The 12,700-nt window shown below is 47.1% G+C and overlaps 1 protein-coding gene across 1 annotated transcript; it reads left to right on the top strand.

Annotated features, from left to right (window-relative positions):
* Window positions 1–1,781: 1,781 nt before the first annotated feature.
* On the top strand, window positions 1,782–5,727 carry LOC135907370 (uncharacterized). The gene is made up of 2 exons (XM_065439057.1): window positions 1,782–2,859; window positions 5,293–5,727. Exons 1-2 carry the CDS (start codon window positions 1,782–1,784, stop codon window positions 5,628–5,630), a joined length of 1,416 nt encoding a protein of 471 aa, XP_065295129.1. The 3' UTR covers window positions 5,631–5,727.
* Window positions 5,728–12,700: the final 6,973 nt, after the last annotated feature.

Raw genomic sequence — 12,700 nt, 5'->3', positions numbered from 1 at the left:
CTTAGGAATGTTCCTTGGGCCAAGGAATAACTCATCATTTAACAGCGGTCAGCTCTGAAAGCTTTAATAACCTTCTTTGCCAAAAGTGACATTGTAGCTCTCTGTTAACCTTATGCGTATGCCCTTGCGCTCTTAATTTTGTATTATTCGATTGAATTGATCGGGTGATGCATGTATACTCGCAAAAAAATCAGAATGTGTCGGAATCGTTGCTGTTTTCTTTGCTGTAGTGACTCTTCAGGCACATTTAAGATTGCGCTTTGTTGCCGAAAAGTTTTTTTTTTTTGCATATCGCTTTATGCTATCTTCCTTTTATCGCTGTACAATTTACTGTTTCTGGAGAAGCCGACGAAAAGCCAGAAAATAGTTGCCAACATTTCCAAGTGTATGCAAATAAATCGCTCATTTGCACTTCTTGGGCGCAACGCATATGCGTTTGCAAAAGAACGTCCACAGCGCGAGCTTCAACTCTATGTTATTTTACTGTTTTCACGTATAAACACTCGTTACTATTACTGTCTAAGCTTTACAACGCACAAATACTGACCAATGGCATGACGATAATGCTGCCAAGTGGCTTCATCTTTGAAACAAAGAGCAATGCACAGAATTCATAACACTAAGGGACGCTCCCTGAAAGTGCGATTCATTTTATGAACACACAAAATTATGCTATATAGCCGAGAAATATTAAAGCCTACTGTTTCCATCATAAAGTTTGCTGATATGTAACACGTTTGACTTTCTCTCAACCATATGAAGCGACAGGAACAGAAAAAATGCATTAGTTCATTCGAGAAATAAGTAAAGAATTGAAAACAATTTGGCAGGACTTCCCAACATGACGCCAGCCGTAGGCATACAACATTTTCTAAAAATTCCGTGCTGATTTGTAGGCAGCCTGCTGGGTCGACGGTTGTTAACTTGCAGATATCAAAATATTTATGTCCTTCCAGATGAATTTTCAGTTCTATAGTGCTGTATAATAGTTATGGCACTTACGACACAGTTAACAGATATTGCCAAGGTGAAGGGGCTGAGGGTAACAACGTTGCGGTGGGCATCGCCGGGCGAGGATAAAATGAACAAGGAGTTCGCGCGGACTGTGAGGCCCACTTTTTTTTTTTTTGCTGTGCGACTGTTTATGAATAATATACATAGGCATATTACCTTAACGATAAACTCGCTAGAACAATTTCAATATCCATAATAAGCTTTGTGAACACACGTTTCCAATTCCGTCATAAAGTGCATATTGTTAGAAAGTCTACACGAAAGCTTTGTTAATGTCAGTAAAATATCTTTAGATGTTTTTGTGTGTTTACACGTTGTCTTCGTTAGCCTGCGGATTTATGACGTTACGCGCAGCTTTTGTCGTATAATGTGCGCATAATTTTTTTGCAAATCCCATTCGGATAACTCCGGAGAACTATAGATTAAAGGAGAGTCTTGCCTTCAACTCCTATCCGAAAAAAAAGTCTGGGCTTTCACGTGCTACAACCACGATTATAAGGCGTGACGTAGTGGACTCAGGAATAATGTTCACCACCTGGGGGCTTTCTAACGTGCACACAATGCACAGTACATGGGCATTTTTGCGCGCCACCCCATCTAAAGGTGGCCGCCACTACCGGGTATTGAACCCATGATCTCGTGCTTAGCAGTGCAATGCCACTGAATTTTTGTCTATAGAGTCTATATAGCCTAAGGGACATCTCTATAATAAGGCAAATCATTCTGCATGAAGTGTATAATCTCGTAAACTGTCTAAGTTCGCGCTCATGAAAGCGGGAGCTATCGGCTACATTCAGACATCATTCCACTTTTCAGAACCTGTACAAGGCTTCCTCAGCCTAAAGGTGGCAGCAGCCAGCTCTACAGAACTCCGAGTTTCCTGGAACACCAAGTCTGAAGACAACAACGTGAAATTGTACGAAATTACCTGGTGGGTGCCCAGTTCCCACGAAGTCAGCAAACCTAAGGAAAATAAATTTACTATATTTACTCACAATAACGAAATCACCATCGACGGACTAGAGCCACACACCACTTACGCAGTCCAGGTGGCGGCCGTCTGCGAAAGGAGGAATGTTACGTGGCGCCACCAATCGGCGATCGCGACCGCTACAACCTATCCCGAAGGTCTCGTACGTGTGTCTGGCGTCGCTTTAACAAACGAAAACTGCACGCCTTCTCTATGCGATGTATCTGTGACGTGGAAAGTAAAGGCCACTACATCGCGGGCACCCGTTCAGCTTGAGTACCACGTGATCCTGTGTATCGGTTCCGAAGTCGTCGGTGACAACTGTCGCAGTGAGACAGTACTCGGCGGACGCTCGTCCGTCATCTTCTCTGGAGTGAAAACGTTCGCGGCTTTGTTCGCGACGGTACAACCAGTTATCAAGACGCCAAGCGGCGTCTTTGAGGGTGACGCTAGCCTGGCAAGAGGTCGAAGCTGGACGCCTCGGATACCCGGCGTCGAAGAGGTGACCGTGGCGGATGTGACCGGAACCTCGGCCCACGCCTCGTGGCCCAAGGTGACTGAACTTGACGGAGTCGACGGCGGCTTTTACGGTGTAGTTGTCACCATGCACCCCGAATACGAAGAAGATGAGGCCGTTTCTCCAGAACAGTCTTTTAGACAATATGACACTACAAACGAGAAACAGACTACCGGTACTGATTCCATGGAACGTGATGTGGTCGTACGGAACGTGTCCGCGAGCGACGTCGTCATCGACCTGCTTGACCTGAAGCCGCGGAGGAATTACACCATTACTGTGACTCCGGGTGTAATGGGAAGCGGAGTGGCCATAGCGGGTGACAGCGCCAGTCAAGTCTTCAAAACGTTACCAGAACGTAAGTAGAAATATACCGAGTTCCACACAAATTCCCGTGTTTTCTAAGTACAAATTCAAGTGCTTTCCTGTGAACTAATTAGGAACACTCAGAACTGCTTGAAAGGTGCCCTCCCGAGAGCTGCAAGGATCTATGAAAGGGCAGTTTTCGGGCAGTTCTGAGTGCTTCTGGTTGCGCGTGAAGTGCTTCAGGAATAGACTAAGATAATCTTTTTATACTAATTCAAAAGATTTGCCGCAATGCGTGAGGAGAAAACTTAATGAAAAGCCTACAGCTTTGCATCGAGCAGTAAGTATAGCCACTTCACTTGACCGTGACCTAATGGTTGTAGTTGTCCAGTACGTTCACATTTCATCCGGACTTCTCATCCATCCGGACCGCGTGCCTGAGTGCACGCGGTCCAGGACACATCCAGGTGTCGAGCATTTACCGTAGCTCCAGGAGCCGAGTACTTATTCGGGACATGTTCCTTGAACGACAGTTGTTGGTTCCCAAGCCCAGTTAACGGACGGCCTAGATATCACACAATGTAGACAATTTTACAGAATACGCATTTTCGTGCTTACGAAGTGGCTAAACCAAATATCGATCCGCATGTCCTTTGCACGTGTCCGGGCTCACAAGCTTTTTCTAATATGAAAAAAAAATTGCGTGCAGAGAACAAGACACCCCTGTTTTTGTCCATGTTTCGATCCTACTGGAAATAATATTGAAATGTGTATCTATTGAGAGATGGCGCCAATCACTCTCGAGCTCTGTGTGCAGCAGCCTTCCTAGCTCTCTTCCCCAGCGATCCATTTTCTGCACTCAGATGTATTGACTTTCTCAGCAGTGCCATCCCGACATATTTGTGTGCATAGCACCTTCCTTCTTATACTTTTCCGGACATTACCTCGCACTCTCGCACCATTGCGACACTAACCGTAATGGCTCTCCACTAAGCGCGATATGAGCGCGAGCATACATGTATTTGTATTGAGGTGCTGTTCTCTTGCCACATTGATGAGCCATGCGGAACGCCAACATCAAATCTGCGCCTATTGCCTCTGCCAACCACTTGCTTCCCAAACCACCCTGGCGCTCAATCTAAGTGTCCCAAATTTTTTGCATGCATATAGATCAACGTTTTAATACTTTTTGCTGACTTATAGTTGCTGACCCCTTAGATGTGGAAACCTCTTAGATTTTCAACCACTTCGCCACCCATTTATATACTGGTCAATGCCAAGCACTTCGCACCTCAATCAATAGCGTGTGCCTCCATTTCGAAAAAGACACGTTTTCTTTTTTTTCGCGCTCCTTTTCTATGACAACTATATGGAGCGGACACATATTTGTGCTAAAATCCACTTGTACCAGGCGTCCCAGCATAGAGCACTCCACGGACTGAATTTTTCGGCCCTGACCTAGCCCAAGCCTGCAGTTTGAAGTCCGGACCACGACTATAGGAACTGGCCCGGCCCAGACTCGTTGAATCTAGGGCTTCTGAGCAGGCCCGGGCTTCTGCAGTGCTCTATCCCAGCTCTAAGATGGAACTTTATAAACAAAGCAGAACCATATACGCCGATGTACCAACATTTTACTGCAATGGCAAATAAAAGCATGCATGCCTCTAGGCACACTCACGACGCCACCGACGCGGTTGCCTAGCGGTCACGCTCAACAGCGCATGCGCGGCTCCAGCGCGGAAGAGTGCGTCTGGAAGCGCGGAGTATACGTCTGGCTGCAAAAACGACCAAGTGGCCGCAGCCTCGTACCCGAGTGTCCGCCTCGGCTGCGGGAGGTCATGGGCTTAAAACCCCACTGCCATCTGTTACCCACCGGTTATACAATTGGGCACAAGCAGCCCTCAGCCCTACACTATGCTTGCTTTTGTGACGAATTGTCCAGGGAGCCCACACCATGGAAATGACGTCAAGCCCTGCGGGCAGATAACCCTGGACAAGAGGTTCTGGGCCGCTCCCACGACATCAATTTCCCTTGCGGAATTCCAAAGCACCTATTATTAAGGCTTTGCCTATTCGGTGAGGACGCCCTGGAGTTCGGGAGAAACACCCCTTTCCAAGCACTGAGGTCCCATAATGGGATGTTAGTAGCAGTGGTAACAATAACGGTAGTAACAAATACGGTGGCGGTAACTACACCACCACCTTCATGCATAACTTAGACGCATCTATTTCATCTAACCTAACCCAACTTGCATTGTGCTGTTGCAGTTGTCGAAAAGATCACAATGGCAAAGATGGCGAGGGTGACAGCTTCAATGAATAAACCATCCATATACACCTTATTGCATCCGCAAGGAAGTCTTGCCTTTTTCTTTCTTTAGTATACTATGTTGTTAGTTGGGACAGCTGGCAGAGCTGTTACATTAAAATAAACGAGATTCCGGCAATTCATTTTGAAACCCCCCACCCCTCTCTGTACTTCCAGCTCCGAGCAAGCCCAGGAACGTGTCTGTGGTGGAACGCCAAGGGGAGCACTACGTGACCTGGCTACCGCCAGAATCGTGGAACGGGCCCCGGTCAGGCTACGAAGTAAGCGTCACCTGCGTCAACGGCCGCGTCAGGGCCAACAGCACGGTAGTCGCACTCAACGCGGACAAGACCGAGCTCAGGTTCCCGCACTTCAGCCCGGGAGTGCCGTGCACGGTATCCGTGAGCGCTTACACCGTGTACATCGGGGAGCCCCTGGACGGCGACAAAGTCAGGGTGCGCTTCACGCTTCCGAAGAACGAATACGCGAACACCACGGAACATTCGGATGTGTAGTCCAGATGGATTACCCCGGCGCAGTGGCGAGGCTTAAAACTCATTTTGAAGGTGCAGCACAGCGGAAACAAATGCAAAATAGCTCTTTGGTGCCGTATTTTCTGTCTTTTGTCTCTGTGCTTCCCACGCGTTACACGTTTTCTACAAAGAAAGATAGCTAGACAGAACTCTGTAGCTCATCGACATGTTCCAGTATATTTGATGTAGACGGCTGAACAAGAGAGAAATTAAAACAGACGTCGCGGGATCAAATCCCGGCCATGGCGGCCGTATTTCGATGGGGGCGAAATGTGAAAACACCCGTGTACTTAGATTTAGGAACACGTTAAAGAACCCCAGGTGGTCGAAATTTCAGGGGTCCTCCACTACGGCGTGCCTCATAATCAGAAAGTGTTTTTGGCACGAAAACCCCATAATTTAATAATTAAAACAGATGGATGCCATATGAAATCTTGTTAAATTCTGACCATGCCGACAATGACAGTTTACCGCGAAGATGGCAGCAAAGTCAAGAATGATGCAGGTTACTTTTTCATCAAAACAAGATGGCGGCTGAGCAGAATGCTTGGAAGCTCAGCGGTAAAATCGCCTGTACGGTGGCTAGAAGGGGGAGGTGGGAGCAACGCAGCCGTCGGAGAGAGCAGCACGTAAGTGTTGCAGCGATTCATGATGCAGAGTGGTGGCGCGCGCGTCGATGCTAAGTTGCCCCCCCTATAGCCTCCTATATTTTTTAGGAGGCTATGCTTTTAGGAGGCTATTCTAGGAGGCTAAATATGGGAGGCTATGCCCCCGCTGTACATTGGCTGCTGCCTGAGCTAGCGAGTGCGCTCAACTTGCATGGTTCTGTTCGGTTATTTTTGAACTCTTTCCTGTTCACATTCACGTAGTGCAGTTGCGCCTCCTTGTGGTGACAATATCTTTACACGTTTCTATGCCGCAAGATGCAATGGCAAGTCGCATAAAACGACTGACGCACTGTTTTGCGCCAGGCTGCACATCTGGCTACGTTTCTACTAGAACAGCAGAAAAAAAAAACGATTCCTTTGCTCGGTGCCTGACGACGATGAGGCACTTAAAGCGTGGCGGCAGGCCGTGCCCCTTGCAGACAAGGCCTTAGACAGGACTTCGAAGATCTGCGAGCTTCACTTCGCACTAGAGCTGTGCACGGGCCGCAATTCTGAGCTCGCGCTCGGCCCGGTCCCTACATTACCAAAGGCGGCCCGGTCCGGCCCGACGCTAAAGAATTCCGAGTTCGCCCGGCCCGGCCCGGCTCGGCCTTAGGCCTGGTTAAGGCCCGACCTGCAATAAGGCGACGCCGACACAAAAAGAAACAATATCAGGAAAAATCAGTTTATTTAAATCACCTTATGTTGAACTCTTGCATTCCATATGACAAAATCGTGAATATGTACAGATGCAGCGCGCGCACAGAATTGTTATTCTAAGCTATTGTGCAAAAACAACAAGTTGTCCGTTGATGAAGGGTTAAGGCAAGCGCGGCGCTCCTGCATTATGAATCCGGCAGCGCTGAAGTTTCGTTCACTGCTTGAAGTGGTGGCCGGAATGGCTAATATCCTCTTAGCAAGAAGAGCAAGTTTCGGGTACGTGGCTTCCTTGGCCCGGGCCCGGCGTGGCAGCCTGGCCCGGGCACGGCCGAAGCCCGCGTAAGAGAATCTCCAAATGGCCCGAGCCCGGCCCGCGGGCCGGGCCGGGTCGAGTTCGGGCTCCGAGCCCGTGCACAGCTCTACTTCGCAACCCAGTTTGTAATCTGTACCTACAGCCACGTGGTGAATGAAGAGCTTGTGGAGATACCTCGCGGCCGTCCTTGCCTGGCTAAAGGCGCGGTATACCGACAATTTTTTTCCAAACACGCCAGCCTACCTCTCAAAGAAATTGCCTGCGAAGCAAAGATTAAGGACATCAAATGGAGACGTGCTTGGCAAAAGAAAAGACAGCGACAACTCTTCGCCCGAGGCCTCTTCATCGATAAGCGTCACCAACGGCGACATTGATGTGAACAGCCCATCAGATGCTCACACGTGTAGCGTGGGAGAACTGGACTTTCTCAATGGTGAGAAGTAGCCATCCTTGTTTTGGTCACGTTGCCTTGTCGCGGAAGCGCCCTAAACAATAGCGTTTCATGTGCTTGCCAGAGATGGGAACAGTGTGCCTCTTAGAAAATTAGTTTTGTGTTCTGCGGAAGTTTCTTGATACCATTGCTCCGTGTTCGTGCAAAGAGTGTGCATAAAAAAATTGAAGTGCATTATGTTAAAGACGTCGAGAGTATACTCCACGAGGTAAACGAAATAAGCGCGTGTTCAGGCTTCGGAAAAAGCTTTCTTTCTTCGACCTCCGGGAGAACAAAATGGCGCGAGTATGGCAACAAGTTTCACAGCATAATATGCTTCCGCGTATCACAATATCACAAACCGTATGTGCAATGCAAGTATCTGCGCAAGATGTTGTTAAATCAAGCCTCCTATCGAAAAAGAAAAAAAAGTTACGAGGCCAAATGCCAGTGCCGCTAGAAAGCTTGTGAAGCGCAATATACAGTTACGCCGAGAGAAGACCAAAGTAAATAGCTTGCATAGTACCGAGCTCGAGAGCATGAAGGAAATCAACGCTTCGATATCAGCTTCAAGCCTGGAGATTAAGCTCTCCAGTATCGCCGAAAAGCAACGGCAACAAGTGAGAGCGCGCTTTGAAGTGTCCTCTTTGGCAGGGAACAAGTTAAACTTGGTCGGCTGCTGCGGACACAGCGAGATAGTCACCAATAATGTGATAAAGTTTCTCACACTAACACGATTTCATTTTCTTGTCCAAGCGGAGAACAAGGCAAGACAAGGAAAGAGAGAAAATGCGATATCTGAAACTGCGGCGTGTAACCCAAATTTTGGCTCCGACGAAGGCTGGGCCCACGGCCGAAACTTCAAATAAGGACACTTCTTTTTACTTGGGTGTCAACACCACGCTTCTTTCTATATATTTGGCGTTTCGGCCGTGGGCCCGGCCTTCGTCAGAGCCAAAATTTAGGTTTATATATATATATATATATATATATATATATATATATATATATATATATATATATATATATATATATATGTGTGTGTGTGTGTGTGTGTGTGTGTGTGTGTGTGTGTGTGCGTGTGTGTGTGTGTGTGTGTGTGTACCATCCTTGTTAATCACATTGGCGACTAAAATAAGTTTGTTTACCTAACTCCTATGTGGAATGATTTCTAAAGTATCATATATTGCTATTAACCAATCTGCCGAACTGGATGCAGTGCGTCGCAGTATTATATGACCTAAGGAACCCTACACTGCGAGCCTATCGGTGCAGCTTCCTTCACCCACACCACTAGCATAATATTCTTCGCATTAGCTGAAATATTTTTTTTTTTCACTCCCGACGATTCGGGAAGGCACGTAGAACGCGTGCGACCAAGACCAGCGAAAAATCTGTGTGCCGGCCGTGACGGGCCCAAAAGTGAATGCATCTTTAACACTTGACCACTCATCAGAGGATAGCTGCTAGTCATTTACTGTTTCCTCTACTAACAAGGTGCGGCATGCATTAGCTTCACGCTAGTTATGTCAAATATGCGACCGCTAACTGCGAGCAAAAACGCCCGCTTCGAAACCTGTGGCACTAACCGCCGTGCCTTCGCGCCCGGGGAGCGATCTTGCTGGCGACTGCAGCGCCGCCGCTGCTGCCACGATTGCTTGCAACACTCCGCTATGGTGAATTAAGGGAAAATCAGACGTCCACCCATTCGTACGAATTGCTACAAAGGAAACCCATACGGGTTCCTCGAAAGAAAAGCCTCAAAGTTGAAGAAAAATTCGTTCTGCGGAACGGAATGTAGTTCTGCGGAAACCCGCAATCCACCTTGCGGGTTTCCGCAGAACTACTACGTCAAACTCTTGCCTTTGTTTCGTGTTGTCGACAAATTCGACTTCGCCCTGCCATCTGCTAGCCGCCTGGTTAGCTCAGATGGTAGAGCGGCTGCCACGGAAAGGCGGTGGTCCCGGGTTCGAGTCCCGGACCAGGACGAATTTTTCTTCAACTTTGAGGCTTTTCTTTCGAGGAACCCGTATGAGTTTCCTTCGTAGCAATTCCTACGAATGGGTGGACGTCTGATTTTCCCTTTATTCATTACTTCTCTCCACCTTGCGGGTCTCCGCTATGGTGGTTAGAAGGGGCACTAACTCCGCCGCCACCGTAGCTCTCACCTCCCCCTTCTAGCCACTGTATAGCCTGCATGCCAGAAAACGTCGCCACACTTATACGCTTAGCACAAGCTACGTCTTTTTTATGGTTCAGCACATGTAAAGTGTTCAAATACATCTACAATAAGTGTTTCCCGAGTAGTTGTTTTTTTCTTGTAGACTCGAGGATATGCCGAGGCGTCTTCTATAGATGCGTTCCATTATTTGGCTAGAAGCTGTCTTCCTATCAGTCAAAGCTAGCAGACTGTCCTTCAAGGCTAGCCAGAACTGGAACACACCCGCTCAGTAACTACAGGAGCTGCTTGGCTGTTCCGCCAGAATATGAATTATGCATAGTATGTGGCTTTGTATAAGCTTCGTCCTTCCGGTTTCAAACAGCTTGGCAAACTTGCAAATGATCATTCTTAACAAATTATACTGCGCAATAAACGCAACTTGCAATGATTATGCATGTTCAGAGTTATTGCCTACGCTTATTCAGAAAGCTATGACTGATTGAAAGTTTAGAAATGTATGAAGAATAATAATTAAATAGCACCACAAGAATGTCTGAAGCAACATAAAGCGCAGAAGTTAGAAAACGCATATTCTACTCACAATTCCCAAAGCAGCTCACCGATCACAGTGCCAGAGGTCCCTATAGTAATTTTTGTAATAAAATCAATGTGAATTAATCGACAACTCAAAACGCATGAACACGATTTTACTGCGCTTCGATTTGTCATTAAACATCAAAGGCAATGAACTTTAAAACCACGTAAAAAGTCGTTTTAGGTAGCCTTAATATAGAGCAGTCTACAGGCAAAATATTACTTTTGAAATGCAAGTACCGAAATTAAAAAAAAAAATTAATGCCGCCATTACCACTCCAAGCTCGAGAACCAGAGGACTGCTTGGCATGACTTTCGAGATAGGGCTATGCCCGTGATGCAATTAAAATCTCGGTGGCCATGGCCTAGAATATGGTTCATTTCCACAAACCACAAATATACCACCAGGTGCACACATCGTTTGCCATAACTGATATTTAATAGCTGTTAATGACAATTAGACACCAGCCCGGCAGCGTGCTTAAGGTTGGGCACTCAAGTCATTTAGCCAAAATGAAGTTCAGTTGCAGATGCCTTTAAAGGGCCTCTCACCGGGTCTGGCAATTTCGAACTGACAAACCGTACTAACCATTGTGCCTTTAAAGTATTATGTCGATATGTGCCATGGAAAGAGCTGAAATTCCAAACGAAATGACCTGTGCCTGTCTCCTCGGGAGTACCACACTCTCAGCCAGAGTCTACGTCGATCGCGCAAGAGCGCCTACATAGTTCGCCGCGCTGCGACGTCACTCAGTTTCATGTGACTGAGAATTATTCAAGGCAACAGCACTTATTTGCTTGATTTGTTGCTTCAACAATCGAATTAAAGTTTAGAGAAATAATAAAACCTGCAAACCAAATGCCTGTGTGTCCTTGCTTGTGTGTTCTGCTAATTGTGAATGCTTTATAAATGGTTAAAACGTTTTACACTTGGTTACAGGAATACTAGCTGTGTATGGCTGGTTGAGCTCTGCGCTTGCAGGTGGCTGCACTGTACAGGCCGCTCACATTTACGAATCCGGAAAAATGACCAGCTCGCCTTCATTAATCGGAATGCCGGACACCTCAGCGTTGCGACAGAATGCTTGCACTGCACGCTTAGATAACTCTCCCCGAAGATCAACACCGCACGCTGGCTCCGAAACACCAGAAGCACTTCACGACTAGGTTTGTTCAATTCAGAAAAGGTGCACGGCACTGAAAACAAAAAGGTGCAGATGGTGCCACATGCAATGCAGAAGTTAATGGAACCTTGTGTGCGGTAGCAAGATGCAACCTGTCAGCAGCGCCAGCGCTAAGATGTCAATAGAATGTGTCGGTCCAGGTTGGTTGTCTGCTGCTGGTCTACAAGAGCGGCGTGGGTAAGCCTGGCAAGACGACAGCACACGGTGTTCAAGGAGGCCATTTTATTTATCCTGTGCATCCACAAACCTGCCGACTGGCACGACGAAATTAACGACCTCCATGTTATGGAAATCGCAGAATGTGAGTGTGAAGACGTACTCGATGCAGTGTTGTACCAGGTCGGTGCTAAACTAATCCGGAGCGATCACAATCACATTCCAAGATACTACGAGGGTGTAGTGGCCAGGTATTTGCATCACGAGTTCAAGTGCCTTTTTCGGCTATCCAGACACATTTCAGACCCTTGCAGAGCGTTTCAAGTCACCTGCTTCTTTCCCAATGGCTCGGGGAGGTCGCCCACAAATATCCATGGACCAAACATGCCTAACTGCTTCGAGTTATTTAAGTGCTCAGAACAGTATGTATAGAATTGCCAATACCTTCGATGCATCTGGGTCGTCAGTTTCTGTCTTAAAATAGTTCTGGACTTCTTATTCATCACATCAGCAAAGAAGTGATTACTTGGCTTAGTGATCAACAGCAGGCAAATATCAGAGCATGCTTTCTTGCCAGAAGCAACAGTGAAGGACCAAGAAAAACTAGGGTCTGCTGATGGCTGTCACATTGTAATTCCTCACCAGAAAAGGTCCCCTGCATCTTACTATAAAAGGAAAAAGAATTCCCTTCAATTGTTCTTCAATTCCCTTCAATTGATTGAAGCAGCCATTTCATTGACATTTTCGTTGGCTATCTTGGCATGTGCAAACGACGTGAGCTTGCTGAAAGAAAGGCCGATCTATGGTGTAGCAGAGACCAAGTGCGCTAACTACTTGCTGGGTGACGCAGCCTATGCTTCTCCCGTGGCTGATGCTTCCGTATAAGGATAACAGGGCAACGTTTGAG

The sequence above is a fragment of the Dermacentor albipictus genome, chromosome 10 (assembly GCF_038994185.2).
Source record: "Dermacentor albipictus isolate Rhodes 1998 colony chromosome 10, USDA_Dalb.pri_finalv2, whole genome shotgun sequence".
In the NCBI taxonomy this organism is placed as follows: Eukaryota; Metazoa; Arthropoda; class Arachnida; order Ixodida; family Ixodidae; genus Dermacentor; species Dermacentor albipictus.
Note: the sequence above shows the minus strand (reverse complement) of the source record. Positions and strands in the feature narration are given on the sequence as shown.

Coding starts and splice junctions, on each gene's coding strand:
- LOC135907370 (XM_065439057.1), top strand. CDS start 1,782: ATGAAAGCGGGAGCTATCGGCTACATTCAGACATCATTCCACTTTTCA. Junction 2,860..5,292: donor CTTCAAAACGTTACCAGAAC/GTAAGTAGAAAT, acceptor CTGTACTTCCAG/CTCCGAGCAAGCCCAGGAAC.